This window comes from Nelumbo nucifera, chromosome 4 (assembly GCF_055504915.1).
Source record: "Nelumbo nucifera cultivar China Antique chromosome 4, China Antique-T2T, whole genome shotgun sequence".
NCBI lineage: Eukaryota > Viridiplantae > Streptophyta > Magnoliopsida > Proteales > Nelumbonaceae > Nelumbo > Nelumbo nucifera.
The window spans coordinates 68118198-68142705 of record NC_142652.1 but is presented as its reverse complement, the minus strand read 5'-3'; the positions used below and the strand labels follow the sequence as shown (position 1 = coordinate 68142705).

General features: G+C 36.8%; 1 protein-coding gene across 2 annotated transcripts; it reads left to right on the top strand.

The window, feature by feature from the left end:
- The first annotated feature begins 993 nt into the window (after nt 1-993).
- On the top strand, nt 994-14396 carry LOC104586045 (Sec23/Sec24 protein transport family protein). 2 transcript variants are annotated; one of them, XM_088903652.1, is made up of 6 exons: nt 995-1577; nt 1846-2417; nt 2635-4455; nt 13407-13523; nt 13632-13703; nt 13905-14396. In XM_088903652.1, exons 2-6 carry the CDS (start codon nt 1944-1946, stop codon nt 14040-14042), a joined length of 2622 nt encoding a protein of 873 aa, XP_088759778.1. In that variant the 5' UTR covers nt 995-1577; nt 1846-1943; the 3' UTR covers nt 14043-14396. The 2 variants fall into 2 exon arrangements, with proteins under 2 accessions (XP_088759779.1, XP_088759778.1); XM_088903653.1 differs by having other exon boundaries at nt 994-2417; nt 13632-13770.
- Nucleotides 14397-24508: the final 10112 nt, after the last annotated feature.

Here is a 24508-nt window from a genome sequence, read left to right as displayed (position 1 = left end):
AATAAATTTGCACTGCAATCAAACACTGGGTAGGGAAAAAAAATCAATGAGTAACGGTAAAAAAATTAATATAATAACAATTTGCCTATCAAAACTATACTATGTATTGAATGGCATAAAACAATCTGGCCATACAAATTTGAGTGGATTTAGGGGGGTGTTATTTGATGTGAATTGTTTTATAAAAATAACACAAGAAAATATGTTGTTGATTGCATATGTGCATCTTGCTTCCAAAATTGAAACAAAAAACGCATCACTCAATTCCTAATTACGTTTTCATATAGCAATTTTCTTGAGTTTTCATTAGGGGTGCAAGTCGGGCGGGTTGGGTCGGGTTTATGATCAACCAAGGTCCAACCCTAAAATGTGGTCTTAAGATCTGAGCCTGAGGTCAAGCCCGATTTTTCCAACCTGAGCCTAGCACACATTGTAATTTGATGCACACGGGTTGGTGAATGAATCTACTTTAAAATTGTACATATATGTATATATTTATACAAATATGTATACATATATTTATATATATATATATGTATATGTAAAATATGTATATAAATAGGTAAATATGTATACAAATGTTATATATGTAAATATATATGCAAAATTAACATATATACATATGTATATAATTGGGCCGAGCTCGAATCGGGTTTAAACTACCTAAGGGCTAGGCCCAGGCCCGATTCGAAAAATAAAAAAATCCGATTTCTTAGACCTAAGTCCAGCCTGAGGACAAAACTCCAAGCCTAGCCTGTATAAAATTTCGGGCTGGACCGGTTCGGACTCAGATCGGGCCCGCCCAAGTTGCACCCCTAGTTTTGATATAGCAAATTTTTTTGGCAAGATACCCCCAAGAGTAAAGAAATCAGGAAAATAGAAAAGGAAAAAAAGAGAAGAAGCCGGAAATAGAATCATGAATCCTTTGTTTGGCAACGTGACACGCGGGGGTCATAAATGATGAAATCGTAATAAAAGAAGGTGTATTTCCCCACGGACTGTAAAAAGTTGCCATTTGCCATCCATTCAGCCAATGCCGCGGTTCCCTTCTCAAAAGACCACGTCACCACCAAGAGCAAGGAGGGGAAGGGAGCTCCGATACACAAAACAAAGGGAAGAGAAGATCAAACTGAAATCTCCTTCTGTGAGTTATGTTGTCGATACTTCTTCATCCTTAATTAAATCTCGTTAGCCCCCGCAGGTACGCGATTTCCGGTGGTCGTAATTGGAATTGCCATTTACTTGTTGAGTTTTATGTACTATATCCATCACCAGAGAAATAGCGAATTAAGCTTCGATCAGGCTGCAAAGCCCTAGATCCTCTTTCCCCACCAGGCTCCAATCTAACGGCTGATTTCCATTTCTTTGCTCAATTGCGTTTCTGTCGCAAAACCCTATTTATCTGGAACCTTGAGTGCTTCTTGCCTGCAGATTCATGAGTCTCGTCAATATTTTCTTTATCTGAAATTTTCTGGTCAAGACCCATTTATCCTTTTTTTATTGAAGTTAATTTCGGAGGGTGAAATTTCCAATCTTTCGGGGTTCTCCATCAACTCTGTAGCTGTACTCGGACAATGGTGAGCTGGGTTTCAATCAAGACCTGTTCTTTTGTTTGGATCCGACTTTGGAATTAGGGTTTTACGTCGTAGGGTTTTAGATTGGGTTCTAATCCGATTAATGGCCTGCAGTAGTATCTTTTACTTTTCCCGTGATAATCCGAAGGATAACATTATACGCTGGAATTAGTTTAAGGCTTAGAAAACTGCTTATATAAATTCCTCGGAGCTTCAGGAGTGGTTTAGATGATCAGTTGTTGAAATTCCTTTTTTGAATTATTTTATTCAGCAGTTCATCCATCAAACGCCTGACTCGCCCACAAATTCAAAGGCTTTATTTTATATCTGCTTATCTGAATTTGAAAATTGGGACAAATTTGAACGCAAATGGCTACTCCACCACCACCTCCCCTTGGTTATACCGTTACTGTTTCCCCTCCTCACCCGAACACACCTACACCTCGCCCCGAGAAAAGACCGACCCCCCCTCCCTTCTCATCTCCTGTTGCACCCAGGTTTTCACCGCAAATATCACACCAAGATGGGCTTCCTTCCTCATCAAGCAAGACGTCTAGTATTCCATCGCCAGCAAATGGAATTAAAACTGGAAGTCCTGTTCCTCAGTTTAGCACGCCTCCTGGTCCTCCTGTGTTCTCATCGCCACTCCAGCCTGCAGCTGTTCCTTTCCGGGCATCTCCTGCATCTCCTCAGCCGGTTGCATTTTCTTCAGGTTCCTCTCTGCCCACATCTTCTCCTCTTTATCGAAATGGGTCAGCTGAGTTGCAATCAGAAGCTTCTGATGTGGCTGAAGTGTCCATGCTCTCCAGGGAATCACCTTGTGTTCTATTCACTGCTCATAAGGTATTAATTTCTAGTTGTGTTCTCACTTATTATCAAAGGCTACTTTGCATGCTTAAATTTCAGGCATTTTGCTTTTGACATCATTTTCTATGGCTAGCAGTTTTGTTCTTCAAGAGCTTAGGATGCTTATAGTGCTCTCTATGCTTTGTTCATGGATTTAGAAGTTATCTGTTGCTCTTTGTCACATTTGTTTTTCTTTGTCAATTTTATTTTATAGGTTTTGAAACACAAAAAGCAGGCAAATGTCCCAAGCTTGGGATTTGGGGCGATAGTTTCTCCTGGAAGGGAGGTCTCACCAGGCCCACAAATAATACAACGTGATCCCCATCGCTGCCAAAATTGTGGGTCTTATGTGAATCTCTATTGCAACATTTTGCTGGGCTCAGGGCAGTGGCAGTGTGTAATCTGTGGGAAACTTAATGGAAGCGAGGGTGAATACATAGTTCCCAGCAAGGAAGACCTTTGTAACTTGCCAGAACTTTCATCTCCATTGGTTGATTATGTTCAAACTGGGAATAGAAGACCTGGTTTTATTCCTGTGTCTGACTCAAGGATGTCTGCACCCATTTTTCTTGTCATAGATGAGTGTCTAGATGAAGCGCATCTTCAGCATTTACAGAGTTCTTTACATGCTTTTGTCGATTCCCTCCCACCAACAACAAGAATTGGAATCATATCTTATGGTCGGACAGTGTCAATTTATGATTTCTCAGAGGGATCAACGGCATCAGCTGATGTGCTTCCTGGTAATAAATCACCAAGTCAGGAAGCATTGAAAACATTGATTTATGGAACTGGCATATACTTGTCACCTATCCATGCTTCATTGCCTGTTGCACACACCATCTTTTCATCTTTGAGACCATACAAACTAAATTTGCCTGAAGCATCAAGAGACCGGTGTCTGGGTACAGCAGTAGAAATAGCTCTGGGAATAATTCAAGGGCCATCAGCTGAAACTTCTCGAGGAGTTGTTAAAAGGTCTGGAGGTAATTCAAGAATTATTGTATGTGCTGGTGGACCCAATACTTATGGCCCTGGCTCGGTACCACATTCATTCAGTCATCCAAACTATCCTTACATGGAGAAAACAGCATTGAAGTGGATGGAGAGTCTAGGTCGTGAGGCTCATCGACATGATACAGTCATTGATATCTTTTGTGCTGGAACATGCCCAGTAAGGGTTCCCGTCTTACAACCTCTTGCTAAAACATCCGGTGGTGTTCTGGTTCTTCATGATGATTTTGGGGAGGCTTTTGGTGTAAACTTACAACGAGCATCTACAAGGGCAGGGGGTTCCCGTGGATTATTAGAGATACGCTGCTCTGATGATATTCTTATCACTCAAGTAATAGGGCCTGGTGAAGAGGCACCATCTGACACTCATGAAGCTTTCAAAAATGACACTTCGATCTCTATCCAAATGCCAAGTGTTGAAGAAACACAGAGCTTCTCCCTCTCCATGGAAACAAAAGCAGACATTAAAAGTGATTATGTTTATTTCCAGTTTTCATTTCAATTTTCAAACATTTATCAAGCTGACATTTCTAGAGTGATTACTGTCAGATTGCCGACTGTGGATAGTGTTTCAGCTTATCTTGAGAGTGTTCAAGATGAAGTGGCAGCAGGTCTTATTGCAAAGAGGACATTGTTACAAGCCAAAACAGCTTCTGATGCAATTGATATGCAAATGGTTATAGATGAAAGAGTTAAAGACATAGCCTTGAAATTTGGGTCCCAATTACCGAAGTCAAAACTTTATCAGTTCCCCAAGGAGCTTTCTTCACTTCCAGAGAACTTGTTCCATCTCAGAAGGGGAGCGCTTCTAGGAAATATTGTTGGCCATGAAGATGAGAGATCTGTTTTAAGGAATTTGTTTCTGAATGCATCATTTGATTTGTCACTTCGTATGGTGGCACCTCGTTGTCTAATGCATCGGGAAGGAGGCACTTTTGAGGAACTACCAGCATATGACCTGGCCATGCAGTCTGATGCAGCAGTTGTGCTTGACCATGGGACAGATGTTTTCATTTGGTTGGTATGGTTCTCAGCCTCCTCACATAACTAGATTGATACTTGGTATTTTTCTATTAAATTATTTTTATGTTTCTGATCAATCTTCTCTTTATTATCCCCAACAAATGCACATACCAGAAAAACTGGAAACCTCTCCTTTTATCATTTTATTTTTTGTCTTGAACATTATGTAAGGGGACTGACGTGAGGTCTAGCTGTCCAACATGGATATGGTATGTCATGCACTGCACCGATTGGCCTATTGTGTAATTAAAGAGTTTACCTATCATTAGATGTGTAACATGGAATAGCATACATGTCATAAATCAATTATAAATCACAAGATTATTTATATTATGATATGGTTGATTGGTCTTTCTTGATGGAGGTGGTGTAAATGGAACTATGGTGGACCATTTCTATGCCCTTAGGAGAATTAGATAGGGGGACCCTCTCTCTTCTTTTCTCTTTACCTTCGATGTCCTGGGTAGGCTAATTGATAGGGAGTCTCTAGGAATTTGGCGAGGAGGTGGAGAGTTGGTAGGGATAGGGTGTCAATTACCCACTTATAGTTTGCTGATGATAATGTGCTATTCTGTGAAGGAGGCAATGTCAATTGGGTTATGAATTTTATATTGGTGGTCCAACTCTTTGAGCAAATGACAAACATGAAAGTTAATTTTGATAGGACTTGTGTGGTGGAGCTTAATATAGATGAGAGGGAGGTGTCAGAAAGTGTAGATATTTTGGGCTGTGCATTTTCTCAATGGCCAATGAATTATTTGGAACTATCTTAGGAGATAATCCAAGAAATAGCAGTTTTTGGAATCTTGTGATTAATAGATTCACCACGAGATTAGCCTCATAGAAGAAAAATTCTCTCTCTTTGGGTGGTAGGATTACTCTAATCAAATCTACCTTGGCCAACCTGTCCATATATTTTCTATTTGTCTTTAAAATCCCAGTAGGGGTGATCTGAATCTGAAGTTTGGAAAAGTTGATGAGGGACTTTTTTGTGGTTGTGGTTTAGGCATAGGATATATTAAAAAAATAAATGAGGCCCTTTTGGGGAAGTGGTTGTGGAGATTGACAGAGGACAAGGATAAGTTGTGGGCCAAGGTGATCTTAAGCATTCATGGGCTAGTGGATGATGGTTGAGACGCAGGAGTGTTGCCTAGGGCTACAAGAGCCTTTTCTTGGAAATCTATTTATGCCATTTGTCCCTCCTCGTCTTTCATTATGTATTGGAAACCTTGTTAAATTTTGGGAACATATCTGGGTGGGGAACTCACAACTAAAGGAACAATTTCCTTCTTTATCCCTTTCAGTATTTAAAAATGAGCCAATTTTTTTTTTTGATCAGTAAAAGATGAGCCAATTTCTATTGGTTCCTTCTGACTCAGGCCTTGGGTTTGAGTGGGATTTGAGTTTTAGAAGGGTTTTCAAAGACTTTGTGTTAAATAATGTCATGTCTTTGGTTCGAACTTTGGAAGGGATAGTATTGGATACTTCGAGGTTGAATAGCCAATTATAGACCTTCTCTTTATCTGGGGCTTTCTCTTGTGCATCTGTTTTCAATGCTCTAGTTCAACCCTCTTATAGCCTTGGGCAACTTTTTCTTGTCAATGAAGTTTGGGATAAATTGATCCCTCTTAGAATAGGAGCATTTTGTTGGGAAGCTTTCCTACAAAGGTGCAACACTTGTGACTTGCTCCAAAGAAAAAGACCTAACTAGTGCTTACTCCTCATTGATGCATCCTTTGTAAGGCTAATGGCGAGACTTTCTATCACTTGTTAATCTCTTGCCCCTTTGTTTCATTTGTTTGGGTTCGGTTTCTCTCTTTGTTTGGTTGCAGGTGGACTCTTCCACCAAATGTTCAAAGCTTGTTTGCTTCTTCATCTAATAGGTGGAAAGAAGAGGGGAAAAGTTTCATGGAGATGTGCAAGAGCTGCCAACCTAAGGATAAAGGAGCAAAGATGCTTTAATAGAAGTTTATATAAATATATATATATATATATATATCTTCTGAAGGTCTACATAATGGGGGTAGCTCATTCCCCAACCCAGGTGTAGGTGGGATTCGATCCCAAGTCTTTGCTACGACCAGCAGAGACCTTACCAACCAGCTGGTTGGCACCTTGTGATGCTTTAATAGAAGTTACCACTATTAGCATGGTACAATGGGTGAAGTCTATGGTTTTATTTGAGGATATCTCTATACTCTATAGATGTTTTGATTAGTAATTGGAAGGAAGTGGCTAATTCAGCCCCTCTCAAAACCGTGATCAACACGTCTTGGTCTCCACCAACTAATGACTTCACTAAGCTAAATTTTGATAGAAGTAGTGAAGGAAACCCAGGTTCTTCAGGAATAGGAGTTTTCAGCAACGAGGAAGGGAAAATTATTGCATTATATTCAGGCTCTATTGGAATAGGTGACTCACTCAGAGCAGAAGTGTTAGCAGCATTGGAAGGCATACAAAGTGCAAAGGGTGGGAAGGGATAGTTTGTTCTGGGCAATGTTGTAACCCTAAGTGGTCTCTTTGGGGCTGTTCCTGTATTGTATCTTTTCTAGTGTTCATTAATAAAATGTTTTTATGTTATTGATAAAAAAATATCAAAAAATTAAAAAGTATACACTAAAAACTTATACATGCATGGCCTCCACAGCCCCAAAAAAGAACTTATACCACAGATAGAGTGGAAGCCTCCTACAGAGGGTGTGGTATAGCTGAACTTTGATGGCAGCAGTCTAGGCAATCCAGGGCCTTCGGGCATAGGAGGGATCTTAAGAGATTAGGATAGAAACATCCTATCCCTATTCTCGGGGCCAATTGGAGTTGGAGATTTAACAAGGGCTGAGATACTGGCTGTGGTGCAAGGAATACAAGCTGCAAACCAAATAGGAGTGGAAAATCTGATAGTTGAGGGAGATTCTAAGGTGGTAGTAGGTTGGTTGTCGAGTCCAGAAACAGTTCTTCTTGGAGGAAGCGGGATCTCTATCTAGGGAGGAGTGAGTAGAAAGAGAAAGGTTGGAATTCGAATTGAAAAGCTCAATACGTAGAGAAGGGGTGAGCTGGAGACGAGTCCAAAATGACGGCTGAAATTAGGCGACAAAAACACAGCCTTCTTTCATGCCTATGCTAGTGCTAGGAGGAGGAATTTCATCTCAAGAATTCAGGTGGGGGGGGGGGGGGAGATGGTGGAGGCCTGGAATGAAATTCAGGAGAAGGTGGTTGGTTTTTATAAGAGTTTATACACCTCAAGAATTTGGAGCTGGATGTCTCTAGGGGAGATGGCTCCCAAGAAGTTGAGTGAAGCTTCAACAACTTGGATTGAAATGGAATTCGGGCTGGAGGAGATCAAAGAAGCCTTAAAAGACATAAATGGGGATAAAGCCCTGGGTCCAGATCACTTTGACTTAGCTTTTATTAATACATGTTGGAATACGTTGGAAAGAGATTTTGATTTGATGTTTAAGGAATTCCATAGGGAGAGGAATTTGGAGAAGATGGTGAATGCTACTTTCATTTCTTTGATTCCAAAAAAGGAGGGAGTAGTGGAATTGAAGGATTTTAGACCAAAGAGCTTAATAAGCAATCCATACAAGCTGTTGGTTAAAGTATTATCAAAGAGATTGAGGAAAGTTCTGCATAAGGTTGCCGAGAATCTCAAATGGCTTTTGTGGAAGGAAGGCAGATTTTGGACAGAGTCTTAGTGGCAAGTGAATGCATTGATTCCAGGTCTGGTGTGTAAGATTGATTCTGAGAAAGCTTCTAATCACGTGGAGTGAGGTTCCTTAGAAGAAATTCAAAGATTAATGGGTTTTGGTGAAAAATGGAGAACTTGGATGTATGCTTGTATGTCTACAATTTCTTTTTCTATCCTTATAAATGGTTTATCCAGGGAGTTTTTTCAAGCATCTAGGGGTTTGAGACAAGGAGATCCAATATCTCCTATGCTATTTGTCTTGGTCATGGAGGTATTGGACCTTCTCTTGATGAGGAGTGGACAAAGGGGTTTAATTGAGGATTTTAAGGTGGGAAGGGATGGTCCATGTATCTCAGCATCTGCAGTATGCAGACGATACTTTCATTTGTTCTGGATGCCTCGGTTGAACAAGTGTTAAATTTGAGGGCAGTCTTGGCAAATTTTGAATTGTTAACAGGCTTGAAGGTTAACCTCTCAGAGAGTGTATTGATTGGAGTTGGAGATATTGAAAGGGAAGTTCTGTTGGATTGTGCAGATTTGGGTATCCCAATGGGGGTGGGGGCTCAAATTCAGGTGCTTGCGGAGACCAATTTTGGAGAGGGTTGAAAAAAGGTTGGGTTGGTGGGAAGCAAAATATCTCTCATTGGGGGGGATATTACTTTAATTAAAAGTGTCTTTTCAAGTTTACCTACTTTTGTATGTCCTTGTTGAAGATCCCAACTCAAATGGCTGAAAGAATCAAGAAGGTACAGAGGGACTTCTTGTGGGAGGGTGTGGGTGGGGAGGGAGGGGAAAAGAAATTTCACTTGGTGAAATGAGATAAGATCTGTAAACTGAAGGAAAAGGGAGATTCAGGGCCTTAATGAAAGTGGTTAGGGAGAGAGGAAGAATAATTGTGGTGGGGAAGTATGGGGTGGTAAGGTTTGGTTGGGAACCTAGAGAGGTGAGATCTTCATTAGTGTTTTAAAAGCGCAAGGCGCAAAAAAAGGTGCAGGGGTCAATTTGCGTCCGAGGCGTGCGCCTTTCTGAAGCAAGGCGCAAAAATAAAAATAAAAAAAAAATAGAAATTTCAAAAATGCCAAAAAATTCAAAAAATATTAAACATATTAGTAAAAAATATAAACTTAAATTTTAAAATAAATGTTTTTAAAAAGTAAAAAACCTATTATCTAAAATTAAAATACGTAAACATAACATGTAAAGCATATTCAAATTAGAATTTAAAAATAAAATCAAACATATAAAACATTTTCAAGCACGTAAAACCCACGATCTCTTTTTTTCCTCAATTGCATTACTTCAAGTAGCTAATGTGATGTAAAACATATTACATTCCTGATTCTACGAGCCACCTTTGTGCCATGCCCCTTGAGGCAAGCCCAAACAAGTCCATGTTAGGGTCTTAAATTCTTAGTTTGCACTCTGAGAACCCCCTATTTGGTAATGTTGTGCATTCATTCATCCTAATAAAATATCTTCTTAAAAAGCAATTAAAAGTATAAAATCATTATTTTTTGTGTGAGAACTAAGAATTTAAGACCCTAACATGGACTTGTTTGAGCTTGCCTCGAGGGGCGTGGCACTAAATTTTTAAAAGGTGCATGCCTGGGCTGAGGTGCAGGGCACATCAGGCGCACCAGGCATGCGCCTTTTGAAAGGGCTGCGCCTAGGACCTAGGCAAGGTGCATACCCTAAAATGCGCCTCGCTTGTGTACCTAGGTGCACCTCAGGCGTGCCTTTTAAATCACTGGTCTTCATATGGGGCGAGTGTGTGGAAAGGGATTATGAGATTTAATAGGGAGTTCAGAAGTCTAACAAGTTTTTCAGTAGGAAATGGCTCAAGAATTAGGTTTTGGGAGGATGATTGGAGTGGGATCGGTAAGCTGAATGAGTTATGTCCAAGACTGTATAGATTGGCTGAGGCTGAAGTTACTATTAGCTGCTGCTATGAAAAGAAGGGGAGATCAATTGATATGGAGCCCGGAATTCAGGAGACTTCTGCTGGATAGAGAGGTGGAAGAATGCATTTCTCTGTTGGGGAAGTTAGAGGCTGTGAAAATTTCTTCTCAGCCGAGGGATGAACTGTGGTGGAAAGAGTGCTCAAATGGAAAATTCACTGTGAAATCTTGTTATTTAGCTCTCAGCAGAATCAATTCAGATTCAAGCCAATTAGGTGTGTAGGGAAACCCGGTATCCCCAAGGGTTGAAGCTTTCGTGTGTCTGGTGGCTATGGACAGCATCTTGACTGTGGATCACTTGAAATCAAGAGGTCTCAGTATGGCTAACAGGTGCTATTTATGTAAAGAGCAGGAGGAGAATGTCAGTCATTTATTTTTCTGTTGCAAGATTGCTGGTTTCTGTGGAGATTGTTCACTGCTATGTTTGGGATATCTGATTTCCATCCAAATTCAGCTGCAGAAATTTTTTCTTCATGGCCAAAGTTAAGAGGTAACAAGAAGGCGAAGGTGGTTTGTAGCTGCATTCCTTTTGCAATCTATTGGAATATTTGGAAGGAGAGGAGTAGAAGATTTTTTTATGACAAATCCTGTAGTTTGGATAGGATAGTAGCTGCTGTTAGCAAATTGGTGGTTGATTGGGTTATGGTGCATCCAGAATTCAGACAAATTGACAAGAGGACCTGGGGGAAAAGCTAGGGGAAGTTTTGGGTTTTTCAAATCTATAATTTGGAAAATTTATTTTGAGTTTTGGCAACTTCCTTTTTCTGTTGTAAGCGGGTGATGACTTATCACCAATCAGATTGTATTGTTCTTTTATTTTAATGAAAATTTTATTTTCCCTATCAAAAGTAATTATTAGTGTTTATTTTTTTATCAGCAACTGTGAATTTTCATTAGATTAGAAAAATGATATAGTACAGTTAGTAAAAAACATAGAAAAGACAGTGAGAGATAAAACAATTATTAGTGCTTAAATCATTTCTTACTACTACCCATGTCTTTTTTGGTCTACCCCGAGCTCTTTTAGCCCCATCAATGTGACAATGTGTAATAAATCACTTCTTCTAACTGGCGCAGTTGGTGGTCTTCTACGCATGTGCCCAAGCCATCTTTGTCTACTCTCATTTTATCACATATTGGAGCTACTCCTAGGTTCCTACAGATGACTTCATTCCTAATCCTATCCTTTCTAGTTTTTCCACTCATCCATCTTAGCATTCACATAATACAACAGAGTGATATAATTTTTAATCCATGTCTACCACATATGTACATAATACAAATATACAACAGAGTGTTCATTAGAATGTAAGATATAATTTTTACTTGAAGGTCCATTAACCTACATATAATGGCTCTTTAACCTATGATAGAAAATCAAGTCATAAGATTTATAAATAGGTCTTAAATTACCTAAATAAACCTCATCCTATTAAGAGTTTTAAAGCAAGTACCCCTTGGAAAAAAATATTTAAAAGTAAAGAAATGCCAAAGTAGAGAATTAGGTCTCAATTAAATTGATATGAATCACATGAACTGGATTCAGACATAAGATCCATGAAACCTTTGGGATTCATGATTTTCTTCGTTAACTAGGGATCCATGATTTGAATCATAAATTGTGAGATGTTGACAACTATTTAGGGAACATAATTGTGCCTATTGTTTCCTTTGATTTTGTCTTGGGTGGGTTTGGGGTGCAAACAAGGTTTAAAATTCTGATACTTATCGGGCCGTATCGGTGGCTTCCTGACATGCCCCTACAGGGGGTGTTTTGAGGTCTGACCTGGTTTAGGGGGTAGATGAGCCTTAAACTGATCCTTCTGAACCAGTTTGAAAGAAAAACTAAAAAAATAAAAAATAAAAGACGAGCCAAGATACAGGCCAGTACACCCCTACTGGCCTATCAGCCTGTATCGAAAATTTGAACCTTGGGTACAGATAGGAGGTGGTGTCTTTTGCCCTTGGTGCTGGGCATGGTGGGATATAGTTGGTATGTGTTCCTGTTGCCTGTGTTTCATTCAACTCAACTGAACTCAACGAAGCCTTAATCCAATTATATGGAGTCAATTAATGGGAGCCTAAGTTGCTAAACAATCTTACCTATGTGCATTGGTGATTGAAGGGGACTTGGCTAACTGGAAGTGGTCAGTGGTGGCTAGACTCATAAATGTGATTTGGGATATGATGATTGAGATAAGATTATCACACAGCTGATTGTCTAGCTAACTAGGGGATAGAAAGGGCATTTTTTGTGCAACGATATCTCTATACCCTTGTGTTTTTTTTCATTGGCAACAGGTACAGATGCTTGTCTATATTTTGTGCATGGTTACATCCTTTCATCTGCTTGCCTTGTTTTTTAATATATATATATATTACAATCACATTGCTCTTCCTCAAAAATGTTTTTGCTATCTATCAAAAGAAAAAAAAATGAAAAAGATTTTTGGGGTGAAGTTGTATTTGTGCTATAGGGCTTATGCAGGTATTTTTGGCTTGCTCTTCTTTCCCTTTTTCCTTTGGTTGCTTCGTTGGTCCCTCTGTAATGGCATCCCTAGTGGAAGCCTCAATTGCTGAATAATGTTGCCTATGTGAATTAATGATTGTAGGGGACTTGGCTAATGGGAAGTGGTTTGTCAAGGTAACACATCTCCTAAATGAGATTTGAGAAATGATAATTCAGATAAGATGGATTCTAGAGAACTTAACCACACACTTGATGGTCTGGATAGCTAGGGGATAGGAAGGGCTTCTTTGTGTAGCTACAGTTCCATGCCCTTACATATTTTTGCATTGTAATGGGTGAAGTTTCTTTTCCATATTTGGTGCGTAGCTGTACATCATTTCATATACTCTCCTTTTTGTTATATAATACAATCGTATTACTTTTCTTAAAAAAATATTTTTACTATTGGTAGAAAAAGGTGAGCGCATGCCTGTTTAATCAGCATATCTATACAAGGAATGAAGTCTCTAGTCAAAGCATCAAAAGTATTGGTGTAGCTAGCACAAGAAAAGACTGTTTGTGGTTTAAATACTTTGAGGGAAGACGACCAATGGAATGAGGAGGATAATGCTCATAAGTATTGCCTTAGGGCTACCTCCTCCTCCTCTGCATCTAAAAGTCGTCTGGTTTCTCATTACTTCCATATCATTTATACCACCACAAGAGGACCACATCCATATGGAAGTTATATTTCTATAGAATTTAACAATATAAGTTATCCAGATCTGAGCATTGGCAATATTTTCTATGGATTTTGCACAAATATTTTTACACACTGTTGGTTTTGCATTCAGGGTGCAGAACTAGCAGCTCAGGAAGGGAGAAGTGCAGCTGCTTTAGCAGCTTGCAGAACACTGGCAGAAGAGCTCACTGAATTGCGGTTTCCAGCTCCTCGAATCCTCGCTTTCAAAGTTTGTTTTCTTTTTCATTTCATTCTTTCCCTTGCTCATTTATTTATTTGTTTGTTCTATATTTCATTTAAAAACAAGTAAAATATCCTTTTTTTGGATCCACTATAGGAGGGAAGTTCTCAGGCTCGATACTTTGTTTCTCGGTTAATACCAGCACACAAAGATCCTCCTTATGAGCAGGTATTTGGAGGTTCTTATTGTTTTTGTTTTTGGAGGGTTGATCCTTATGCATCTATTCTAGTTCATGGTAATTACTTAACGTATGTTCTGCAGTCTTTTAGTGGCCAAGGCCTACATAAACCTTGCTAATTAAGATGAAAATGTTCGGATTAAACAATAATCATGGGGAATTTAACTTGAATATTTTTTCATTAAATGCAGGAGGCAAGGTTTCCCCAGCTTCGATCTTTAACAGCAGACCAGAGGGCTAAGCTCAAAAGTAGTTTTCTTCACTTTGATGATCCAAGCTTCTGTGAATGGATGCGCGGCTTAAAACTGGTGCCTCCTGAACCGAGATAGCTAATATGTCAAGGTGGTTTTTTTTGGGACTTTCTCCAAAGAGGGAATGGCTTGAATTGCATCCGAGAACTGCTATTGGATATCTCCGTCTTGGATCCTTTCTGAGAGTCTAATTCACAGGATGCTTTGTGTAGGAATGGTGACCCAAGGACTAAACCATTCTGACTTCTATATTTACTGTAGCTTTTCTCAAAGTTGGTCTATTTTTGTTTTACTTCAATTCGGTTTCTCATTTTGGAATGCTACAGAAGAGCGCAATAAAATGTCATTTCTTAATACAGATTTTTGTAAAGCAAGGATATTGCCTTCGTGTCAATTCTTTTCCTTCCTAAAAATGTTTATTCTTTGATGGCAGATTTTTTTTTCTTTATAAGATACCGTCTCCTGTAATCATGCCAAAGCTTCTCCCTCTTATTCTTTTTCCTTTCCCCCTTTTGGTTAGCTGGCCGGTTGGAGGCGAGAATTGTGTGGCATTAATAAAGTTTAAAACTTCAGTCTTGACTTGGAGTTAGCAACGCAGAATGTGGTTACAGAGGCATGATGGCAATGCTGCTTTAATGTCACCCCAAAATCCTATTAGTCCATCCTACTCTATTCATGCAAACGTCCATTTATCTAATTATGAGCTATAGGCTTAAAGTTTCAATATCGTTGGCCAGTATTGGTTGATATTTATCGGGGTTTTTTGTATATAATCAACATGTGGCGTTAGGGGAATGGCCCTGCGTTGGTGCTACTGCATTCTCTCTTTGCTGTTTTTTTTTTTTTTTCCTCTTCTTTTCTTTTGGATTATTAAACGGACAAGGTTTGATAGGTCGGTAGTTCCCATTTCCCAACTGTGCATTGGGAAACATCTTCCAATGACAAGTAAGAGAGATTTTTCCGATGCATAACACGTGGAGAACCAATCCGAATGGTGCCTCTCCTCAATATGTACTTTGTAATACCAAAAATAGTGCTATCACGTATGTATTGGCTAGGGGTGGCAAGTGGGTGGGTTAGGTAAGGGTTGAATATCAATCCATCCATATTGATTCACCAATCCACCATGATCCATCATCAATGCTTGTTAAAGGGTCATAGCCCACCCTAACCTTGATCCACCCATATTGATCTTTACCCACTTTCACCTATAAATTCATAAATGGGTCGGGTCAGCCTGTATGCCCAACATAACAACCTTTGAGAGAACCAACTCTCTCAAGAATGTCATATGGCAGAAATGGGTTGAGTCGGTCCATATACCCGAAAATAACATTTTTGGGTGAATCATCTCTTAAGACTATCACATGATGAAAACGGGTCGGGATGACTTGTATATCCGAAAAATAACATTTTTTGAGAGAATAATCTCTACTAAAGCTACTGTGTAGGGGTGCAAAGGGATTAGATCATGATCCGATCTGATCCGATCTTATATATATTGTATATTTATAAATAGGGTAAATTTCTTAAACTACCCTTATGGTTTAACTAATTAACTAAGTGTACCATTACTTGACTAACGCTATCCCTAATGTTTTTGACAATTGATTAATACTTCCCTTACCATTAGTATCTCTTAATATTCCGTTAACAATAAGATAAAAAGACTATTTTACCCTTCTATTTTTTGTAATCTGTATAAGGGTTATGTTAGTTGGGGTTTTTCGGTGAATTCCTGATATGCGAAGGGCGGAGGTGGAAAGGGAGAATGAAGAGGAAAAGGGGACGGAGGAAGAAATCACCGCTGCTGTTGGAAGTTGTAGCGGCAGCGGTGATTTTGGTAGATCCATTTCTGAGTGATTCTTCTCAGGTTCCCTCTGTTCAGTCTTACTCTTTAGTAAAGTTCTTGTTGCACTTAGAGGCGCTCCTTTTCTTGTCCAGGTAGGAGCAAACACTTATTTCCTCAACTTCTTCTCGACAAGGTAAAATTCCACTTCTTTGTTCCAATTCATTTTTCTTTCAACAGCGACTGATGTGTTTTCTTTCTCAGTTCCCCCCTTCTTTGATTTTCTTTCTCCTTGTGTGCATTTCCATGAACTTTGAAGTGGTAAGACGATCCAGGGAGCCTCTAGGAAGTATCCCCTTAGTGCATCGATCATGATTAGATCCCACTCCTTGTCGTAGTGTTCTTCGGAAAAGCCAGTAAGCACCAGTTTGCAATGGTGGTTTCATCGGAGGAAGGCTTTAGCTGGTAAGCAACTGGATGGCGAGGTTGTAGATCTCGTCAGGAAGGATGATGTCGAGCTAGCGGCGTGGTGTGAAGGGGTTTTTAGTTGTGATGAAGGCTATGTTGCGCCCCTATGACTGTGAAGGGGTTTTTGGTTGTGATGAAGGCTATGCTACACCCCTGTTGTTCTGAAGGGTTTTTTGGCATGGTGTCTCTGTTGTTGATTGTAACAGTAGAGGCTGATAGTGGGAATCTAATGTGGGTTCAAATGGGTTGTTGGCTTTTGGTCGGAATCTGATTGGAGAAATCTGACTATGAAATCCAAAACTGTGAATTACCACTAAAACAAATGCTGGGTTGTTGGGAGTTGTGTTGAGGGTTTTCATTGCAGATTGGCAGAGTCGAGCTTCTGGGTTTTCATGGGCAGATTGGCAAAGAAAAACCGATTTTCTTCAAAGGGTTAATCATCGTTTTCTTCATCTTCCTCGGTCTGTCTTCATCACCCAAATCCCTCTCACCTTTGTTTCATCCGATCTCTTTCTCTCTCCACTGGCGATGTCCAGAGTCCCTCTGTCTTTCTCTACTAGCAACCCATTTTTTTCTATTCATCTTCTTCCTGCTCTCAACATCGAACAACAACAACGATTTTCTCCCCCTTCCAACCTCGTCTCTATTTAAATCATTCCTTTCTTCTTGCTTTGTTTCCATTTATTTCCCACATAGAAAGCTTAAGTTTTTTGGTTATGCTACAATTTTTCTAGATATCTCTTGCTTATATGCGCAACGCAGAAAGCTCCTTATAGGGGAGGAAGTCCTGTCTTGAATTACACTATGTTTTCGGTAATGGCATCGTGATCTTCAATTTTCTTTTGACGTGAGACGAGTCCAATTGAGTTGGAACTTTGTGTTAAACAGATGGAGGAATCTTTGATATGAACCATAAAAAAACTCATCCGATGGCCTACTTCGACAATTCATTCCACTGAGGAGAATGATATTCTTCCTCTTCTTCTTCAACATCTTTCAAGCACAACTGATCACTGCTTTGTTAAAGAATTCCATATTTGTGGGCACCTAGGGAAGAGAAGATGAACAGTGTTTTTTCGGTTCTCTCAAAATGAATTTAGAATGAGGGAGGGGGTAACATTGGGTTTTAAAATAATTTTAAACACCACGTGGTCTCGCATGTATACAGGTTTTGATGGAATAATAACGGATGGTAGTTGAAGAAATTTACTCTTATATATATAATAAATATATATGTTATTTATTTATTTATAAATATATTTGTATAAAGATGGAATAATAAGGGATGCTAATGGTAAGGGTTCAATTGTCAGAAACAATAGAGGTAGTATTAGTCAATTTTCAATTTGTAAGGGTACACTTAGTCAATTAGCTAAACCATAAAGGTAGTTGAAGAAATTTACCCTTATATATATAATACATATGTATGTTATCTATTTATTTATAAATATATTTGTATAAATTTATTTTTTATAAATAACATGTATATATATGATGAAAATATTTAAAAAATACTTGTATATTTTTGTTTTCAATTTATTTAAATTAGTATATTTTAATTTTCTTTTAATAATTTATTAATTAAAAAACAAGTAAGATCAGATCAGATCTGAAGATCCAACTTATCGATAGGATTCAAGTTCAAATAGAGTCCTATCAGATCCGATTGGAACTTTGGATCAGATCGGATCTGACATGAATAGTGTTGGATCAAATTCGAATCCAATCCGATCCGTTGGCGTCCCTAGTACCCAATGGAAGAAATGGGTCAGGTTGATCCATATATCCAAAAATGAAAGAATTATGTAGAAAAATATCAAAAACTTTGTAGAAAATGCAAAAAATACCAAAAAAATTGCAAAATGTAGAAAAAATACCAAAAATTGCAAAACTTTTGTAGAAAAAATCAGAAAAATGCATAAATATCAAGAAATTGCATAAATGCATGAAAACAACAAAAAATGCAAAAAATTCAGAAAACTCATAAAAGTACAAAATAATAACAGATATTTTGCAAAAATACAGAAAATACAAAAAAAATAAAAAATTGTAGAAAATACAAAAAATGCATAACTTTTGCAGAAAAATTGCAAAAACAATGCAAAAAATATCAGAAATGCATAAATTATGCAGAAAAACACCAAAAAATTACAAAAAATGCAGAAAATAACAAAAAATGGAAAAAATGCAGAAAATACAAAAAAAAAAAAAACAGACAATCGTAGAAATAATCCAGAAAATACTAGAAAATAGAAGAAAATGGAGGAAAATAGCAGAAAATGTAGAAAATACCAGAAATTGAAAAAATGTAGAAAATACCAAAAAATTATAGAAAATGCAGAAAATAGCAAAAAAATGCATAACTTTTGCAGAAAAAATCAGAAAAATGCAAAAAACCAAAAATTGTAGAAAACACATGAAAACACCAGAAAATATGAAAACATACCATAAAAACATGGCAGAAAATGGTAGGAGGAAGCCTCCACCTTTACTTAAAAACCCTTGACCTAAACAGATACTTTTAAATTATTGAAACCAAGTACTAAAGTATCGATATCGGGTATCGTATTAGATTACATGGATATTGATACGTTTTGGAAATGCATGGGTACAAACAAAAATATGGAAACGTATGAATATGATAGAGAAATACATACAAATTTTATAAATATATTAGTAACACTAAATTTAAAATCAGAATAATCATAAAATAGTATATAAATACATAGAAAATGTAAATTTTAATGATATATATGAAGAAATATATTACAATTAATATACTGGTATGGGTGGATATCATATAATTTTAGTTATAATGGATCAATCAAGAGTCCAAGACACTAAACATATGCACCTATTATATTTTAATCATTATATCAATTATTAATTTATTTTACTATTTTAAATTTTAAAATTAACAAAAAATCAACTCAAATTAAAATATTAATTAATAATTTGTAAAAGTATAATTTTAGCTTAGAGTATATCAAATTTGTTAAAATTTATAAGATACATATCATATACAAATTAATAGTTTTTAATTACTAAAATAATTAGTCCATTATTAGCTAAAGAGTTTTCAATTTCTATAAAATGTTTTTAATTAACATGAATATAAAAATATTTACCAAAATACTTCAAAATAACAATATTTATTAATTTTTGGTAATTTACTAACTGTAGTAATAAGAATATTTAATTTTTGGTGATTTACTAACTGTATTTATTACCTTTTGGAAATAACACTATTTAATACTCATCGGATGTTAGATTAAATATTAACCATATTTAACTATTTATTAATTAATATGAATTTTTTAAATGAGAGAATGGATATAAATTGGAAGGAGAGATTTTAATTAGGAATTGATTGGGGAATGGGGTAATATGATATGTTCCTAATGGCTTAGAGGAGATACCTTAGGAGAGAGATTCTAGAAATATGTTTAGGTAGTTGGGTTGGGAATGGTGACATGGCTTAATGGAGGGGTGGAAAGGGAAGAGGAGAGAGAGTCAAGGAGAATGCAGGGTGGGGATAATGGAGCAAGGAAAAGCATGCTGACATGGACTATCTTGCTATATATAGATAGATAGATAGTTAGATTCTATTTGTATACATTTTTTGATATTAAAAATCATATTTTTATATAAATGTAGATTTGATAGATTATTTATTCTATTAGTTTATAAAATACTATTTTTTAATATTATTTTTAAATTTTTAGCTAGAGTAGTTAAATATAAATATGTCCTTTTTGTTTAAATTGCATGTGAACACAAAAGTTAATAAAATCTATTTTATTTAACTTTTAATCACAAAAATGAAATATGGCTTGGAATTGGAGCAAGTTGCGGACGCGTGAGGTGGTTCTGAGTTCGAGTCACCTCAAATGCATTTTTATGAGGCTTGGTGAAATTGTCGACACAATCCATCTTGACCCTCTTGACCTAACCCACCCTGATAGGCTGTCAATGGGTCGGGTCTACCCGATAGACCCGAGCTGTCTAAACCGTAATTATCGGTTCTGGGTCAGTTCTGGTTTTATTTTGTGTCCTAATTAATATTGGTTCGAGAGCAGTTTTGACTGTCCCAAACCGATTATATAAACATGTTCTAGAGTTATAGGTATGCCTAAAATTGTAATTTTACTTTTAACACCTAAAACCCTTGAGCTCAAAACCTTTTGGCTTTACCCTTTTGTTTTGCTTTTGCCGCATGAGGCTTTAGCTTCTAAAGTTCTACTTGTCACTTTTCTCTGAGAAAGTTTCTCATCACTGTCTCTGCATATCACCGATTCTCAGTGACCACCGTCTCCTACACACCAAGCTCGACCATGGACAAAGAAAAAAAGAAGATGGGGAAGAAGAGAAAAAGTTTATCATAGTTTAAATGCCACCCATGTGAACCTGGGACTGGGAGTACCAAATAAATGGACGACTAGTAAGTGGGCTTTAGCTTAATTGCTAAATATTTCAGTTCTTGAATAAGGAGGCAGTCTGATTTCAAGATCACTCGATATAGGCAGGTTTGCTTAGTTTTTTCCCATTATCTTCAATTTAATTGCTATTATTTTGTTTTAGTAAGGTTTAATTGAAATTATATAAGATTGTATGTTGTTTATAGATTGACTTTTAGCAAATTATATAAGTATAACAGGGGTTTTTTTGACAAATATCCTACTGATATTCTGATAACAAGTTATTGAACAAAATGTTCTTTTCTTATCAAACTAGCATCAAGTCCGTCCTTTTTTGATGTTGTATTCATTAGTAGTATTAATTAATTAATATATAGATTTTTATTAATATAGAATATTTTTATAAAAAATTACAAGTCTTACCATCTTAAGTATGGGTTTTTATTTAATCAGGTCCAATTGGGTTAGACCCGATTGTTCTGATTGGCCTGTTGGTTCAGTACCGGTTGTAAAATAATAGAACTGATCGGGTCTGGTTTGGTTCCGGTACTATCAGTTTTAGCAATCGGTTCAGAGCGGTTCTACCCTGTCCCAGACCAGATAGGGGTGGATTCGAGCTGAGCTGAGCTAAATAGTACCAGGCTCGAGCTCGGTTCGAGTAAAAAATGCATAAGCTCAAGCTCGATTTTGAGAAAAAATATTTTATAAAAATAAAAAATATATAAAAAAATTATTTTATACTTAAAAAATTAAGAATTATAATAAATAAGAGTTATAATATTTTTTATTATATATATATATATATATATATTCGAGCTGGCTCGCGAACCTTACGAGCCGAGCTCTAGTAGGCTCGAGCTCGAGCTCGATTGAAATCCTACATGTTGGCCATTTTCCATTGACCCTAATGGGTTTTTTGACCCATATTGACCCGCCAATAGAATGGATGAGTATGGATGAATTCCAAGGTGGGTGAATTGAATGGATCAAATAGGTTGGAGTCAAGATTGCTGTGTTGGTTACATATCACTGTATCAATGAGTATGGGTTGGTAGTACCATATAGGGAAAATTCCAAATTAATACCTTGTACTTTGGTTCTAGTGCCACTTTGGTCTCCAAACTTTAAAATACGACAATTTAGTACCCAAACTTTCCAAACATGCCAATCTAGTACCTGCCATTAACCATTCGTTAAGTGACATTTGAAAAGACACAAATACCCTTCAAGTATCATCTAATTCTCTTTATCAACCATCCAAACATTGATAAAAAATGAATAGTCCCAAACCATTGCCTCTTCTTTTCAAGAAAGTTGGGGTCACTATAATTCCTACTGAGACGTAACCCCAAATTTCTTGAATAGAAGAGGCAAGGATTTGAGACTGTTCATTTTTTATCAACATGTGGATGGTTGATAAAAAAAATAGATGAGACTCAAAGGGCATTTATATCTTATCAAATTTCATTTAATGGCTGGTTAACAGATTTATTAACATCAGATATGAATTGACACATTTTGAAAGTTTGGATAGTGAATTGTTGTGTTTTAAATAAAAAGTACAGGAACTAATCAGAAATTTTCTCTACCATTTATTAGTAAATATATTTATAAGTTTGGATTACCACACATCTAAATAAAAAGAAAACATGCAAACTATAGACCTATCCAAATTCTTTATAATAAGTTATACTTTATAATAAAACAATTCAAAATCTACATTATTAAAATCTTTAATATGATTGATAAATACATTTTATAAAATATAAATATATAAACATCTTTTATATAAGGGAAATTGTCCAAAACCCACCATCATTTTTTATGAATTCTCTTAAACTCATCACAACTTTTGAAAACGTCCAAAACTCATCATGTTACTAACTTGATGTTAAACTAACTAATGGGAATTAACATATTACCATTTTACCCTTCATAGAAAAATATAAAATATATATCTATATATTTTAATATTTTAACTACAAAAACATGAAAAAAGGGAAAATGTTCAAAAAATATTTTCAAATATAAAATACGTAAAAACACAGAAATTACAAAAAATATAAAAAACTATAGAAATTGAAAACAAAATCAGAAAAATAAAAATTGTAGAAAAACATTTAAAATTACAGAAAAACATAGAAATTGCAAATAAATAACAAAATATATAGAAAAATTTATAAATTGTAGAAAATAGAAAAATGTAAAAAAAAACAGAAATTAGAAAAAAAATAGAAATTATAACAAAAGAAAATTGAAAAACAAAATGAAAATTTCTTTCATTAGAAATTATAACAAAATACAAGAAAATTGAAAACTGAAAAAGACAAATGAAACTCGTCAACACCAGATCGCCGTCGGTTTAAAACCTTGCAAATTGTAACTCGGCTTAAGCTCTCTTCGGTCCAACAGCAGAAGCCATTGATGCGTAAGCAGCACCATTAGAGAGATTGACAATAGCGAAGTTCACGCCAATCTGGAATGGGATTTGACCTACGCTCACGCCAATCTCAATATTTCACTCAAAATCCAATCGCGAAGCCCGTTGATAGAAGAATGGAGGTCATCCATTCATATTTGAACCCAGATCTGAGATGTGGAGGTCATCCACATCGAGAGGAAGGGGGTGATGAGTAGTCCCCTTTCACCGGCTATGGGATTCAGAGAGGGAAAATTGAAAAGGGCTTGAGAGACAGTAGTGGTCATCGTTGTTTCTACCCACGATTTTTTCAACCTGCAGGTCACCTCCTTGTATTGTTCATGATCTGAACTCAGATATGAGATTGGTTCGTTTTTCTTGTGCAGTAGAGAAGAAGGCAAGCGGCGATTTCTTCAACCGCCGTTGCAAGCTCTCTCTCTTTCGATCTCCTCTATCACTGTTGAACCAGTAGTGACTTTAAATGATCGAGACCCAACCAGTGGTGACCTGCAACAATTCTAGTAGTACGAGTAGAAGTCTCTGAGACGCCGTTCATCTTAAGATGTCTCCTTCGTCTCCATTTTTTTCCTAGACATTCCACAAAACTCCACCATGAAAAGAGAACAAAACTTGGTTTTTATGAATTTCTCAGTTTTCAACAACGAGGTTGAAGCTCGAGATCCAAATCGAATGTTATAAAATAGAAAGAGAGAACTGACATAAAACTCTTTTAAGCAAAAATCATGAGATTCAAACCAATCAAAAAAATCATGAGCATTAGTTGAATAGAAGATGAACTAACCAATTTTGAAGCCGCTTGAGACAAAAAGGGAAAAACCTGATCAAATCTGGAGATTCAGAAAAAGATTTAAAGATTTTCAATAAAAAGGAATAAAAGAACCTTTTTGACCTAATTTTGTTGGATAACAAATGTAAACCCTTTCAAGTTCAAGAGAAATTTAAATGAAGAATTCAACACACAAAAGAAAACAATTCGACTGGAGAGAGAGAATTTTGGTCTAACCCTAACCTAAATGACTCTTTTCCCCTAATTCACCTAAGAGAATTAGTGGATTTTGGACAATTTAACTTTGTATAATTGATTATATTATAAGTATTCATTTATTTACCATAATTGTAGGCATATAAATATACATGCCACTTCACTTTAAATATCCAAATCGTAATATCGTCGTATCCTATGGTGAGTAGCTGGCTTTCGTCAGCATTGTAGGCTTGGCATATAGCATAGACATTGAGTGCGTAACAATTATACGTAAATTAAATAGATAATAGCTTGTCTCTTCTTCGTCCTCTGAGTGAGTGAGTGAGTGAGTCTGTGAGACTCGGGCGATACCATAGGTGAAGGCTGAAGGCGGGCCGGGCCACCTTTACCCCGCTCGGTCCAGTCGCTCACCTTATCCTCTAAACTCCAAACTCTTCTGCTTTC

What these genes read in the sequence shown, in the direction of transcription:
- LOC104586045 (XM_088903652.1), top strand. Translation starts at nt 1,944, where the DNA reads ATGGCTACTCCACCACCACCTCCCCTTGGTTATACCGTTACTGTTTCC. An exon ending in CAGATGTTTTCATTTGGTTG is followed by an intron (nt 4,456 to 13,406) that starts GTATGGTTCTCA and finishes TTTTGCATTCAG; the next exon opens with GGTGCAGAACTAGCAGCTCA. An exon ending in AAGATCCTCCTTATGAGCAG is followed by an intron (nt 13,704 to 13,904) that starts GTATTTGGAGGT and finishes CATTAAATGCAG; the next exon opens with GAGGCAAGGTTTCCCCAGCT.